Source organism: Homalodisca vitripennis, chromosome 7 (genome assembly GCF_021130785.1).
Source record: "Homalodisca vitripennis isolate AUS2020 chromosome 7, UT_GWSS_2.1, whole genome shotgun sequence".
In the NCBI taxonomy this organism is placed as follows: Eukaryota; Metazoa; Arthropoda; class Insecta; order Hemiptera; family Cicadellidae; genus Homalodisca; species Homalodisca vitripennis.
This window is the reverse complement of record NC_060213.1, coordinates 18,617,571-18,634,252: the sequence shown is the minus strand read 5'-3', so window position 1 is coordinate 18,634,252 and position 16,682 is coordinate 18,617,571. Positions and strand designations below refer to the sequence as shown.

The 16,682-nt window shown below is 33.9% G+C and overlaps 1 protein-coding gene across 1 annotated transcript in view; it reads left to right on the top strand.

Annotated features, from left to right (window-relative positions):
* Positions 1-16,392, top strand: part of LOC124366630 (DENN domain-containing protein Crag) — a 50,400-nt gene extending 34,008 nt beyond the window's left edge. Inside the window, exons 4-12 of the mRNA XM_046823227.1 lie at positions 140-209; positions 1,655-1,827; positions 3,478-3,710; positions 5,609-5,734; positions 9,275-9,419; positions 10,219-10,394; positions 13,723-13,903; positions 14,163-15,258; positions 16,232-16,392. Of these exons, the coding sequence (XP_046679183.1) occupies positions 140-209; positions 1,655-1,827; positions 3,478-3,710; positions 5,609-5,734; positions 9,275-9,419; positions 10,219-10,394; positions 13,723-13,903; positions 14,163-15,258; positions 16,232-16,392 (2,361 nt within the window). The remainder of the gene's footprint in view (positions 1-139; positions 210-1,654; positions 1,828-3,477; positions 3,711-5,608; positions 5,735-9,274; positions 9,420-10,218; positions 10,395-13,722; positions 13,904-14,162; positions 15,259-16,231) is intronic.
* The last annotated feature ends 290 nt before the right edge of the window (positions 16,393-16,682 follow it).

The window sequence follows — 16,682 nt, the reverse complement described above, 5'->3', positions numbered from 1 at the left end:
TCGCACTTAAAATGAAACTAATACGTGGGCCGAAGTCAGAATAGAAAATAGGGGGGGGGGATTGAATCTGCTATCAAGCAATTATTTGTGTTTTTTAAGAAAATAAATATTTGATGTCCAATTTTGTTTCTATTTACAGGTGGGGGCAGATATTTTTATATGCTACAAGAAATCGATGAACCGTCCAAGTTTAATAACCTATAAACCTGGTAAGCATACATGCTAGTTCTTCAGATAATGTAATGAAAGTGGGGGTGTTTGTTTTATATAAAAATACTATTTATGCTGATCATAATATTATTAATTACTTTTTTATTTTGCTGTTACAGAAACAAACAAAACTTGATGAATCAACAATGTTTTGATCTAAAAATAATATTTCCTCGTATATAAAAATATATCTTATTTCTGCATATTTTCAAGTTCAACATAAATACATAATTCCCTACTACTTAACACATTCGCTGCTGAAAAAAATTTTGACCAGTCATGGTAAATGCGGGAACATATATAATTTTTTTAACTTACCCAAAATGAAGTCAGAGCAGCCAAAAAGGTTGTACAAGGTTGTCCAGGTAATCCCACTGTCAGATTTGGTGACGTCATAACTGTGACAATTGTCAGCCGCATCTGGTGCCGGTCCCCGCTTAGTCAGTACCGCAGGACACTGGGTCTATTACTCCCAAATGGCACTGTCACTCGCGGAAGTCATCGTCAATTGCACAACTTGTGAAAAAAATTGAAAACAGTCCATAAACATGGACTGAACTCACATCGGTAGAACTCTCTGAACTTGAATTGGAATTGTCCTGTTCACTCCTAGTCTTCCACTAGTTCATTGTCATCCTCCATATTGCCTAAATACAATAATAAACACATAGTCACTTTACACCAGCCTCACAGACTAGCTAAAACTAAAAGCTCGTTTAAATTAAATTTTATAAATTTTTTTAATAAGCTGCCTGATGATGCGAGACTTGTTTCCTTTAAAATATTTAAAAAAAAAGTTATATGATTGGCTAGTGAAAAATCCTTTTTACAGCATTGAGGAATTCATGAATTGCCATATTAATGTTAGGTTTTAGTTTATAACTAACTATAATTACTTTTATTTATTGCTACATTACTTAAATTTCATGTGAACTTTTTTACAACACTTTTGTGTTAATGTAATTTTTAGCTCTAACAATGTATGTAATTTTAAAATGACTTGTCCTATTTCTGTAAACAGATCAATGGAATAAATGATTCTTATTCTTATACACACAATAAACAATACAGCACAGCCAGCGAGGCAAGAACATGATCGTAAAATCACTTGCCCGGCCGATCAGCTGACCATATTTATTTTACGTATTTAAAACTGTGTTATTTTGGTATATAATGTAGACAATCCTGTACCTTTTTTTTAATTTTTAGGCTTAACATAGTATTTTATTTTAAAAAGAATGCATTCATTATAATTTAGTAAACACACATTTTATGCTGTTTATTTTTATTTCCCAATCAAATAGTTTAAAGGTACACTGTCGTGCCAATTAGAACGACCAAAAAGCCATTTTTTGTTCAACAACAAGACTCACTATTAGATTGTGTCACTGCTCAGCACCACTCCTATCAAATCATGTTTACCAACTGAACTCGTGCCTGACAGGTATCCTGTCCCGCTACCCACACCAGGACCAAGACAGTTTCCCACTGCCCATGTCTGTGCCTCTGTTCTGTCTACCGATGGGAGCTACGCTGGAACTATGGCCTGTCTCCGCAAGCCAGCCTGATCCTGTCTTCTCCACCTTTGTCCTCACCGTATCCGATGCAGCTCAGAAGGTACTCTCTCACTTTGTACTTTAATTATTTGATAAGAACAGTTTTTAAAGTGGTTGGGACAGATGTCAACCTAGACGTACGTAGAAAAAAGTGAAATGAGCTGAAAAGGACATTCTGCAACATGGCATTTTTTGTAAAGTTCAACGGTACTGTGGTATTTTCTGGAGACCTCTATTTTTTAATAGTTTTTATTACTGTGGATCTAAAAAAATACATTATTAGAAAAACAGCCTTACTGTAAAAATTACATGTCATTATGACGATCAGTTCTTGTTTGCTGCCTCCTGAAAGGAAGCCTATGCTTGTGAGAGGAGGTCATTCGGTCCCTATCTACTATTTATTTGTCTATTACATAGTAACGTACGTATTATAAATATAAAAAGTTAGTCGACATTTACAAGTGCTCACGTGATCTGAGCTTGAATGTAGGTACTATCTCGAGGGTTTTTTTTTTGTTCGCCAGATGTGTGGGTTGGCACCATCGAAGCTCGCACTGATGGCCAGGGGCATTTCCGTCGGTACTTTCCTGACTTCGATCATGTGCCAGTTCGTCCAACGTGATCTGATGTCGGAAAATTTGGACGATCTGTGATTATGATAACCTAATCTAAACCTTATATTGTGTATTAAGACGTAGATAGGCACAGAGTTACCTCCTTCTCTCTGACATCGCTTCCTTTTGGGAAGCAGAAAATAAGAAACAATCGTCAAAATGACATGTAATTTTCACATTTAGTCGAATAAAGTCTGTTCTTTCTTATAATGTAGTTTTTAAGTCTCTGGTAATAAAAACTGTTCCATAAATAGTGGCCTCCAGATAATGCCAAAGTACCGATTCAACAAACCATAAACGCATTGCAGTGTGACTTATTTATTTGCGTGGAATAATTCTTGGCAAGAAAGACCACATACTGTAAATTTAAACACAGTCTATATGGGATATGTAAAATGTGTTGAAACGCCTTAATATTTTTGAAACTCAAGCAGATAAAATTTACAAATTTTGCACAAAGTTATATGGTATTATCTCAACTACTTTTTTTATGCAATAACCATCATAGGCTCATAATGGGGGACTGCCCATGGAGATTGTCATGGAATTCTTAAATGCAAGTCTAGGTCATTGTCTATATCATCTTTATCTTAGGTCTTCATCATTAGAATATAACGCCTAAATATAATTTTAGAAAAAGCTTAATAGAATTTTCAGTAAGTGTTCTAAATCTGTACAGACTAACAGATCACAACAGATTTGTATGTTATGACTGTTTTTAACAACAATATACATATTTATAAGTTTATAATAATTGTATTCATTAAATACTGATTCTACATATTTATCTACTTTGTGTTTCCACATTTCTTATGGTAAGGGACAATAACCCAACTACATCAAATTTACAATAAGCCTTTTACAATTTTTTTACGTTTTCTTTTTAGTGCAGCACAGATTGAAATGACAGGTAGCTGTGAAGTTTTCCTTTATTTTAGAATAACATTATTGAATCTGATTTAACAGCATACAATGAAAAATTGTCATAAAGGGAAACTTAGAATGTACGAGTATTGCACCATGAACACCCTGTACCTATTTGGTGTTTACACAAATTTTTGATAAATTATAGTGCTGACATTTTTCTGTGTGTGTAGGTTTATGGATCAGCAGTAACATTCTATGAGCGTGTACCGCCAGACAAACTGACTTCAGAGCAGCTCAAGAAACTAGACCCGGGTGGTCAAGGAGACGTGGCAGCCTTCACCTACAACACCAATAAGTGCATCTGTCTGCTTTCCCGCTGGCCTTTCTTCGACACCTTTGAGAAGTTTCTCCTCTTCATCTACAACATGTCCTGCGAGGGTTCTCACTCCGTCCCTATCGAGAGGTAAAATTGTACTGAAGTTTCTTAAGATTCCATTGCTAAATTTCGATACCTTTGAGAAGTTTCTGCTCTTCATCTACAACATGTCCTGCGAGGGTTCTCACTCCGTCCCTATCGAGAGGTAAAATTGTACTGAAGTTTCTTAAGATTCCATTGCTAAATTTCGATACCTTTGAGAAGTTTCTGCTCTTCATCTACAACATGTCCTGCGAGGGTTCTCACTCCGTCCCTATCGAGAGGTAAAATTGTACTGAAGTTTCTTAAGATTCCATTGCTAAATTTCGATACCTTTGAGAAGTTTCTGCTCTTCATCTACAACATGTCCTGCGAGGGTACTCACTCCGTCCCTATCGAGAGGTAAAATTGTACTGAAGTTTCTTAAGATTCCATTGCTAAATTTCGATACCTTTGAGAAGTTTCTCCTCTTCATCTACAACATGTCCTGCGAGGGTTCTCACTCCGTCCCTATCGAGAGGTAAAATTGTACTGAAGTTTCTTAAGATTCCATTGCTAAATTTCAATACCTTTGAGATTGAGAGGTTTATACTCTTCATGTACTGCACTTCCTGTGATGGTTCTCACTCCATCCCTATCAAACGGTTAAATTGACTTGTGCAGCTATACATTTTGTTCTCCAAATTAAAGGCAAGTTAATTTTTGATAACCAGATGTTTCCATCCATAATTCAACACAGTGCATTCATTGATGTCAAAATTTGATGTTGTAAAAGAATGCAAGTATTTTATTGTACTGTGGCTTTGTAATTGGTTTTATAGCAGAGTTTATTGCTCTTCCTTTCTCTTTTTATGTTTCTTCTTCTTTTCGTTTATTTCAGTTTAAGTATAGTTTGTCTCTTGAGTATAAATTACTCCAGTATGTAAATGGCATGGCACTGTCCATCTGATTAAGTGTCTTCATATTGTTCTCCTCCTGAAGTTCGAAAAACCATCTCATAATTAATTGGATACGCCCCATATATGGTGCAAATGTATGACACACATTGTGTTTGTTGATCTATGAAACAGTAAATATTCTCCAATCTCATTTAAATTCATATGACTGGAAAGGAGCACTAATTTACACATCAAGACCAGTTTTGTGTTTTATTTTAGTTTGCTTCCTCTACGATTGTTCTAAATCACTCCCTGTCAAGTCTATAGGCAGTGAGCTGATACAACCATTTTATAAATACAGCTGGGTTTTATAAATTCATTAATAATGTGTTATTTCGATTTTAATTTATTTTATGAAAAAATCAATTTGCAAATAAAATTGGAAAACTTTTTTAGTTTAGCTCTTCTTACTACAATTCATTCCAAAGAAAATTATGTAGTGTTACATTTAGACCATTGGTTAAGCTAATAATTATTTTTTTTTTAAACTGCCAGTAGACCTAAAATATTGTGCCACAACAGGAACATAAACACGGCACTTTCAGGGTTAATCCATACAACTTTAAAGTCTGTAACATTTTGAAATTGTTTCATTCATTCCCTGATGCTCATCAAACTGTATCTTGTAATTGTTACTTAGTCCTTGTTTATAAGAGTTTAGGTTGGTTCCGATACTCAATACCTTGATACTTAACTTGTATCGAAGTATCAACAGTTCTCGATACCACAGCTCTTTTCACTCGATTCTGGTTTCGGTCAGCTGTGTCTATTCACAGATGTTACTTAGCCAAATAAACTCATCATAGTTTTCTAAATAATATTTATTTTTCAGTTCATGTTTCCTCTGTATTTGTGCATTGTACGTATATCTATGCACAAATATTTCAACTTTTGTAGAGGTATTATTGCACAATTAATTTAGTTCACGATTTTAAGTAATTTGTAAATTGATTGATGTTGTTATTTCTTGTGCCAACTCTTGCTTAGATTGGTTAACATGGGTTGTAGGTATATCAGTCACCTGTTGGAGGAAGTGCCGTTCCCGTCCGTCCAAAGACCGAGGATACTTCTGCAGCTGTCTCCTGATGATCGTATCATCTTTACACAACCGGAGGACTTACCACTGCCAAGAAGGTACCCAGCATTATCAGTGTGCTCTTAATCATTTACCAACGTTAGGATGTGTCTGTAATGTTTGGAAGTGAAATAAGATATTAGAATTTATCACGTCCTTGTTGTAGGCCTATTGTGTTACATCTAATTACAGTAACTGTCGGTGATCGTGTTGTAAAATTCTCCGCTAGATGTTTGTCTAGAAAAAGAAACCAACTGTATAGTCATGATTTCTTTATTAGTACACGAGTACAGAGGTGACATTAGGGCCACATTGGCCCTTTCTTACATTTAACGTGAACACAATCCAACTACTAAACAATTAGATAGCTCCATTGGAAAACTGTATCAAGTTAAATCCGTTTATAATATTTTTAAATTATTTAAAAATAAAAATAAAAACTAAAATTACTCTGCATAATAATATATATTACATTACAAAGAAACACATTTTCAAACCCATTCACTCAGTAATTCATTCTGCCCGCTTACACCCGTGTCCACGCCACCATTCTTGGCAGCTGCTGTATCCGATCCAAGAAGAGTTTAAAAAAAAAATTGAATTGGACTACATCAAGGAAAAACTGCAGACATATTAGACAGTTGTTTTATTTATTTCAAATTATAAAAACAAGTAACTTTTCGATTTTGGTGTGTTTGTATTCCAGCTGCATTGTGGTAGAGAGAGGGTGAGTTTACATCCTGAGATGTCGAGACGCTTCAAGTAAAACTGCTTGAATCAAGTGCATTTGTCACAGAACTAGACCAATATCCATAACACTTTATATAATAAAATAAAAATGAATAAAACATTGTTTAATAGAAAACAATTTAAGTGATTTAAATTTGAGGAAATGCATTATAAGTTTGTTATGTAATGTTTGTTATTTACAAAACTACTTAATTTTGTTTAAAGGTTCTTATTAATAATTGTGAGACATACAATGCTGCAATATATCTTGCATTATTACCAGGATTAAATATTAATAATTTTGTATTTAACAGTTTAAATAAAATTTATGATAATACATGTAACAAAATAACTGATATGAAATATGATACTAAATTAAAAAATAAATTGATTAAAAAGCAAATAGCATTAGAAAATACTGCAATATAAAAATATAATCTGTTTTTATGCTTTCAACTTTGTAAAACACTTGTTTCTTCAACCATTCACTCAAAGATTTAACCCATTGTAAGCGAAAGACACGCGCTACACGTCTGATAACGGCATTGGACCAAACACAGAGAGACGTGAGCTACGAGTCCTCTGTTCTCCGTTTAGCAATTACAGATTATTTCTTGTTTGTTCAACTAGGATTGCGTTCGGATGCTCTCAGTTAAGTTTGGTATTGTATTGTTTTCGCAGTATTAGCCTACAAATAATATCAGCTGGAATGGTATCAGCTGTTACTAATATGATTTTCATTTTCAGTTCGTAGTAAATGCCGGTCGGTAATACAATGGAAATAACTGTTCTTCAGAACTTGACAGATTGTTATTAGAAAGTTGCAGTGATGGAGAATATGGTAACAACGATGATTTGTTTAAAAATAAATTATTTCGAGTTTGTCTGCGAATATTAGTGTACAATCCCAAGCTGTGCGAAGCCTTCAATAAACAAGCTGAATGTTATTCTAGATTTATTTTAGTTTAGTACTTGTCTAAATAAATAAATGCATATAGTATACATAAAAATATCTCATGTGTTAAATTATTACATAAAAAACTAGAGCCACAATACAGTTTACATTACTATTTTACATTAAAAAATTATAATCTCTAAACAATCAAATAAAAAAAATAAAGTAATAAAGTAATAAAATGAAATAAAGGTTCTCTATGAAACTAAAAATAAATAAATAGAATAAAAATTTAACACTTTGAGTGCTGGCCCTAAATGACATGTATCTCTGTAGAATGCTGGGTGTTTTTGGTGGTTTTCAAAAATTTATTTAAAAAAAAGTATTTAAGGTATGAAAAAAATACTTACATGCCTTAATTCAGCTTACTTTCGTCTTTCTTTTAACGTGAGATTGTTAGTGGTTTTTTAAAAAACTACACATAAAAAATGTTTTTTTAAAACATATATTTTTGGAAAAAAAATTATTTTTTGAGACAGTTTTTTTTATCTAACTTACTAAACTAAGCATGTATACAATTATTTACAATGACCCATTTACAAATATGAACTGTCCTTTGAATAATACAAATCATGTTTTTATGTTTTGTAGTTTTTTGACAAAAAACTATGCCGTCATATTGATGCGTCGGCATCACTTTCGCTGTCAGCACTGTTTTCAGCATCTGTAACATAATAATATACTATGTAAAATATGAATATATTTTCATTTTATTCATAAGAATAAAATATTAGTTGAATAAAGTTAATTTATTATAATACAAATTATAGTTTGATTCACGAAAACAATAACATAACCAAACTTTTAGACTGATGTTTATATGATAAATAGACTTACTTATTCTTACCTGAAGTATGTGTCTAATATTCTTCCATTAAATCAGGATCAATGTCAGAATCGTCAAAAATACTATCTACACCAATAAAACTATCTTCATCTAATACATCACTGATCGCAACGTCGTTCAAGCTGCGAGAAGCCATGATTGCGACATCGACTGCCGGTTGCAACGAACGTCACGTCAGCGGCACGTAAACAACGCGGCCGAAGTTGCTTTGTCATTAAGCTCATACAATACATCTGACGCTTTCTAGCGGTGAATTGTGTTACTAAAAACCCAAATAACATTGTAGAGTAGGCAAAACCCGTTTAAATACGGACAATGTAATATAATGCCAATTGAAATGACAACCACGTAAAACTACGGGATTAGCATTCTTCGGAAGTTTCGCCGTTCCGTAAAATTACGGGATTAGCACTCTAAGTGTTAAAGGAATTTAACAGACATTCACCCATCACCATTCATACAAAGCCATCATCCCATACCCTATGCCATGATATCGTCAACCCGACGAGGCCCAAAACAGATGGTCCCTAAGCACCCCCCGAAACCGTTCCCGACTACGAATACCTCTGATATGATCCGGGAGATTATTCCAGAGTCGACAAGCAGAGACTGTGAATGATTTACTGTAAATAGAGGATCTATGAACAGGAATAGATAACAGAGAGGCTCCCTCCACATAGAGTATTCCAATTGCTTGTTTCAGAAATGAAAGAAAATCGTTCAGACAGATAGGAAGGGGAATAATTGTTATAAGAAATAGAATGTGACATGCTAGGAATGTGATATATGTGATATGTGTGTGTGATTTTGGCAATATTTATTAAATCATTTTGTTTTTGTACAAAATTTGTTGCTATTTGTTTTTGAGATTTGAACAGGAAGTGATATATTATGTTAAGGCATGTAATATTGGAACTTTTCTGTGATGAATTATGATTAATCTTTTCCATCAGAAACTCTCTAAGACAGTTTCAAATGTTGGTCTCTCCACGAATTCTGTTTACTATATGACTCAGACTCAGACAATTGTTGGAATACGCATTGTTCAATGTGCTGTGTGTTGATCAGTGGGGCGGGTTTCCGCCAGTTGCTGATGAACCTGGGCTCAGATAACTGCCTGATGCTGCTGCTGTGTGTGCTGACAGAGCAGAAGCTGCTGGTCCATTCCTTGAGGCCGGACGTGCTGACCGCAGTCGCTGAAGCAGCTTCCATGGTAAGTTTAACCAATCAATTAATTAAAATAAACTATTGTATTGTAACATGGTTTAGATTATTTTAATGCTTAACTTAGTAAAATTACGACTTGTAAAATCAATTTTAAAGCATTTCCTTAAGCTAAAATATACTAATTCATAAAATAACGTAAACCTGAAAGAAAAGAATGACAATACTTAACTAGTGAAATATAAAATCTAAATTAAAATAATTTTACAAAACCAATGCTAACATTGCCTTAACATAACAATTCTTCAACAGAGTAGCTTAAATAACTTAGTTAATAATAGTGTAATATTTTTAAGTCACATGTAATTATTATACTTCATTTATTTACTCAATATGTATACAAAAATATATACAATTGTTGTATATACATTTAGTAAATATATGGACCTTCTAGGGTCCTGTGATTTGAAAGACCATATTTTACTCGTAATTACAAATTATTTATTGCACTGCAATTTTTGTCATCCAGTAGGGAACAGGTTTGCCAATTAACTTTTTTCTAGTCGCTGTTATCACTGTATAACTGTTGATAATGTATTGAGTACGGTACTACATTATACTGTATATCTATGGAAACTGTTTGCTTGCTGAAGGAAGTGGAGGAAGAGGTTTAGGTTTGGAGGATTTCTTGATTTTGTTATCCATTGGTATGCTAGTTCCCATCTTCTAACTGTGAGGGATTGCAATCTTTTGATAACGATTTTACTATTGTGGTTTTAAAACAGTTATTGAAGTCTGTGATACGGCTTGCAAGTATTGTAATAAGCTATTTTGTTTTTGTTTTGCAGATAATTTTCCCGTTCAAGTGGCAGTGCCCATACATTCCATTATGTCCGATATCGCTCGTGGAGCTGCTACATGCTCCTCTACCGTTCCTCATCGGTGTAGACTCTCGGTTCTTTGACCTGTCCGAGCCGCCGCGCGATGTCATCTGTGTGGACCTTGACACCAACATCATCACTCTGTGAGTACATACAGGCCAGTACAGACTCACGTTTGCAGTAACCACTCCGAGAGACAAATATAAAGTAGGAAGGAAATGAGTAGGTTACATTTTAAGAAATGTGCATACTTAGTTGTGTACGGACCAATCAACAAAGAGGACAAGTCTAGAATTAGAAATTCTTTTAAAAAATAAGTACTAAATATATAAAAGTAGAAATTAATGTTCAATAAACTATATTTGATAATCTGTTTTATGGGGGTTTTTTAATTGCCAATTGTACATCTACAAGGTATTAAAAGTATTTTTTCTTAAGAAGTCAGGGCTGCAATTACAGTGATGAATATAAATCCAAACTAAGAAATGCCGAACACGTTAATGTACCTAGACCAATACGTACTGCTTTTAAAAAGTATTATGATTACTTAGCACCCTATCTATTCAATAAAATTCCTTTGAAAATCAGATTCTGTAAAAATGTTTATATTTTGTAAACTAATTAGAAGTTTCTTATTTTCTAAGGGGGCAGTGTAGAAGATTTCTTGAATGATTAGTTAGTAAACAAACATGGCATTAAATCTTTAAACCTTACTTGTATTTGTTTTTTTAAAACTATGATTGTAGTCATTGTTTCATGACACTTTGTATGTAGGCCTAGTGGCTCTTTGTTAATGACAAACGAAATAATGAATAATGCAATATAAATTTCAATATACCTATTTAATGTTTGGAAGTTTTTCTTTTGTTTTCATAATAACATTGTTTGATAAGTCTGTTACTGTTTAAGTCTATTTCAATTTTTTTAATTGAAATTGCGTCTCCACACAAGCTTGGCCTTGGAAGTTCACCTTTATTTTCTCTTCAAGCTTTTTTTATGTGTTTTTGTCATTGTTACATTAGTTTACTCGGCTGCATTGGTAGGACTTGGCATTTAGATTAAGTTAACCCTTCCCACGCGGCAAACGGATATATCCGTCAGGCCTAATTTTGACCGAAACGCGGTAAACGGATATATCCTTTAAAGTCTATTTTGTGTTATTTAATAAACTGTAGTTGCCGTGGAATCCACTAGAGTTCAAGGGAGTGTTGAATACTTGTTCCGAAAAGCAGATGTTACAGTTTGAACCTCATTGGCGCGTCGCAGTGGTGGGAGGGCGTGGCTTTGTCCCTCGTGGCGTGATTTAGTCTCAGTGTGCGGCGAACCATTACGCGGTAAACGGATATATCCCGGCACATCACATTTTAGTGTTTAATGCTGTTTTGGCCATATTTCCTTATTTACTGTTCGTGTTCCTGTTGTATTTAGCATTATATTATCTTTTTATTTTGTTATAGTTTATTTGTTGTGTCGTTATAGGCCTATATTGTTCTATGCAATGGCAAATCCTGACGATTTTTTGTAAAATTTGAAAATGTGTTAAAAATATAGGGGTCTGTTTATTTTGTGATACTGTATTATTTTTTATTCCTAAGAGCCACCACTAACTAAAAAATAAATTAGAGTTGGTAAAATGTAAAAAAAATTTTAAAGTTAATTACGCGTTATGAGTCAAAATTGAAAAATAAATTCCGCTTGGGAAGGGTTAAGTTTGTACTGTTGTAATTGTTATGTAACTGTTGTAATGCTTGTTTAAAAAAATAAATTATTATTATTAATTAGATTTTCTTGCTACCAAGGATTGTTTTAATAGTGTAATGAGATGTGAAGTGAGTTTATTTCACTATGATGTCAAAATTTGGATACTGATTTGCTCCAATACAAATCTCTCTATTGCTCTGGATAATCAGAATGTTCATATTTATCATTTCTAAATCTTCTAATATTCTTCTTGTCATTATTATTTCTAATGAAGTGTTTGATAAAGATATATTTATACAAACAAAACGTTGTTCTTTTTCATAATGTTTGAAGTTAATAGGTGCCCTCAGAGATTTTTCAGTTTCTTTTTGAGAACAAATTATGTTTGATTATTTTCTTAGAAATCAGAAGTTTTATTGGCCATTAAGTACTCCAAAGATTACATACAATATGCTTCGTCAAAATAAAAAAATTTTAGCCTGATTCAAGTGATATTGTATAAATATATAGTTTCCAGTCATATCTGTTATAATAAATACTTAAATCTACACAAATAAATAAAACATTAAGAACACACAGAGACACGGGAACTAAAATTTAAAATAAATATAATAAATTATGGAGTATCCTTAATTCTCCTTATTTACAGCATATCACTTTTCCTATACTTCCCAACACTGTAAACTTCCTCAAGCTTAAGCCACTCTGACATATTTGATTTAAATTGTATTAAAGGTAAAGCTCTAACAAAAAGATGAACCTTAATAATAGTTTTAATTGCTGATATTTATGGCTTTTATAATATTTATCTATCCTTATATTAGGAGTTCTTCGATTATCTTTTGATCTGGTATCATACTCATGAAGTACATTGTGTTTCAAATCCATCTTCATTTTCTTTTTATATATTAGGTTATAGAAAATATATGTACATGCCAATGTCATAATTTTGCTATTTAACTTATTTAAACTTCAATTCTGTTAAGTTAAAACATGCACTTCAAACTGGACACTCTTTTTCAAATGCAAAATTATTAAAAGAAGTACAAAATAAAAAATTCCTTGATGCATATGAAACAATTTTTATAAAAAAGAACCAAAATAATCTGGTAAACAACGAACCTGGACCTTTTCAAAATTCACCGTTACTTTATTTGATTTAACTAAATATAAACTTTATTTTTATATATACATATAACATACTGTGCTGTCATAGAATATTACCTCTTTGTATTTTTAATGACATATGTTTTTATTTAGTACAAAATTGTTTATGTTACTATTGTTATTATTACTTTCATTCAGTTGTGTGAGTCCGAAGATGTACTCATTGAGTACGAAAGGCCTCACAAAAATAAAAAATAAAAAACTTTATGTTATTGGAGAGTTTGTTTGAATTAATATATTCAATTCTGTTTTTTAATATTTTAGAGGTTGAGAGAATATATTAACTGTCCTATGAGAAAATATGGTATATTAAATACAGAGTAGTTAGAACTGGACAGTTTGAACTTTTGTAGACTTTGTTTTCTATTGTTTTGTTCAACGAAACCTGCACACATTCATTTGAGTTTTCTTAATGAACTGTGTTAATTTAATGAGTTCTTTTATTTCAAGCCTTTTTAGGTTGGTTATAATTACTAAATTCTTAATATTTATAGTTTATTTATAATTGAAATCATTAATAGTGTATATTGATTGGTTAGAAAACTTCTAAAATACAATTAAAGCACAAGTTTAACAACTCTGAATCTGAATCGTATTGTGCAGAGGTGAATCCAAGCTGAACATTCATCCATCGTTCCTGCCCAAGAAGCCAACTCGGGTGCTGCGGAACTGCCTGGACCGGCTGAACCAGAAACTGCGCCTGCTGCTACAGAGTGCCACAACGCAGTCCAGCAACAATACAGACCACTCTATCGACAATGACTTTCAGCTGAAAAGGAAAGAGGTACGAGGGAATCAATTGAGTTTTGAATTAATCAGATTATTGATGGTCAATTAAATTAAATTCACCACCCCGGATGATTCACCTTCTAATCTAATTATAAGTTCATTCTGAAATCTATTATAAGTTCGTCACTTTTACTTTCTAACCCAATTATTATCTCTAATCTAATTCTAATTTGATAATTATATTAAATCAAACTCTTATTCCTCATAAAATTGTAGATGATACGAGTGCACTTACATAGAGTTTTATCTTCCAGTTGAACTTTGAATTGGAGATCCAGGAGGCGTTTTTGCGGTTCATGGCTACAATCCTGAGAGGTTACCGCAACTATCTGTTGCCTATCATCAAGGCTCCAACAGTGGGCACCACGGACACTAACTCGCTCTTCAATCTGAAAGGTGAGTATCTACAATTGCTGGTTACAATCCTGAGAGGTTACTGCAACTATCTGTTGCCTATCATCAAGGCTCCAACAGTGGGCACCACGGACACTAACTCGCTCTTCAATCTGAAAGGTGAGTTTCTACAATTGCTGGTTACAATCCTGAGAGGTTACTGCAACTATCTGTTGCCTATCATCAAGGCTCCAACAGTGGGCACCACAGACACTAACTCGCTCTTCAATCTGAAAGGTGAGTATCTACAATTGCTGGTTACAATCCTGAGAGGTTACTGCAACTATCTGTTGCCTATCATCAAGGCTCCAACAGTGGGCACCACAGACACTAACTCGCTCTTCAATCTGAAAGGTGAGTATCTACAATTGCTGGTTACAATCCTGAGAGGTTACCACAACTATCTGTTGCCTATCATCAAGGCTCCAACAGTGGGCACCACAGACACTAACTCGCTCTTCAATCTGAAAGGTGAGTATCTACAATTGCTGGTTACAATCCTGAGAGGTTACCACAACTATCTGTTGCCTATCATCAAGGCTCCAACAGTGGGCACCACAGACACTAACTCGCTCTTCAATCTGAAAGGTGGGTTTCTACAATTGCTGGTTACAATCCTGAGAGGTTACTGCAACTATCTGTTGCCTATCCTGGTCGATGTGGTGGATCATACTTTGCTTTTGAGGAAACTGGAGTATCTTGGGCTGAGAGGCAATGTGTTTGAATGGATACATTCTTATGTGACTGGTCGAAAACAGATGGTTGAGATTCCCTATATGGATGCTGACAGACTGCTAAAAAAAAAACTCTCTCAAGAACTAATTGTCAGAACCGGGGTGCCCCAGGGATTGGTCCTTGGTCCTGTATTTTTTCTCCTCTTTGTAAATGACATAGCCGGGTGTATTTCGGACTCTCACTTGTACTTATTTGCTGATGACACATCCCTCGTAGTCTCCAGTAAGAGTAAACCACAGCTGGAGAATCAAATTTTCATAGACGGGAGCTCATTATTTCAGTGGCTGGAGGAAAACTCTTTATGTATTAATACAGCAAAGACCAAGCTAGTTGATTTTGCAATCAGAAACCAGTTGGATAATGAATGTTTGAATATTATCATAGGGGATACCGAGTTTAGTCCGTCAGCCACTGTTAATTATCTTGGTGTTGTTTTTGACCGTAATCTGAACTTCTCAAACCATATTGAGAAAGTTACAGGTAAGCTAAGTAGCAGTATTTTTTTATTGTCTCGACTTGCCTGTTTCAAAAGTGCTGACATCCTCTTGTTGGCTTATCATGGTTGTTTTTTACCCTTATTTATCTTATGCAGTACCAATTTGGGGCTAATGAAAGCACCAAGACGCAGTATGTTTTCAGGTTGCAGAAGAGAGGCTGTTTCGGATAGTTTTTCCACTTGGCCGGAAATCAGTCATGCAGATCGCTATTTCGAGAGAAAGGCATACTCACTTTTTCCATCAATATACATCCTCAACAGCCTGACATTTCTAATCAAGAATTTTGGTTTATTTACTTCTCATATTACACATACTCATAGATACCAACTCCGTCACAACAATAACATAACCCTACCTCGCCATAGCACCACTTTTTTCAGAAATAAAACATATTCCTCCTGCATATCATTGTTTAATTCTCTACCACAGTATCTTAAAGAATGTTAAGGAGCCCAACAAATTCAAAAGCCAATTGAAAGAATTTTTAATTCAAAAGGAATATTACAGTGTCCAGGATTACTTACTTGAGAAGAAAGACTAGTTTTAGTATGTTATGTTTTGGTTCTGTATGTAATGTTAAATTTAGTAATTTAGATAATTTTACTTTAATTTGACCTCTGCCTGTGCAATCCTTGTATTGTTTTGTGGCAATAAATGATTTGACTTTGACTTTGGACTATCATCAAGGCTTCCAACAGTGGGCACCACGGACACTAACTCGCTCTTCAATCTGAAAGGTAGATTTCTACAATTGCTGGTTACAATCCTGAGAGGTTACTGCAACTATCTGTTGCCTATCATCAAGGCTCCAACAGTGGGCACCACGGACACTAACTCGCTCTTCAATTCTGAAAGGTAGATTTCTACAATTGCTGGTTACAATCCTGAGAGAGGTTACCGCAACTATCTGTTGCCTATCATTAAAGGCTCCAACAGTGGTCACTAAACTCAACATTTACAAATAACTCATGGTAAACTTCAAGATTCTGTGTTAGGCCCAGTTTTTTTTTTTTTATTTACATCCGTAAACATCTTTATTAGTGTATTATGCAGTTTACACAATCCTCATACTAAATGATTAAAACATCCATTAACCTACCCATAATGTCGTACATGTCTTTTAATTCATATTGCCCTGGTATTGATGTG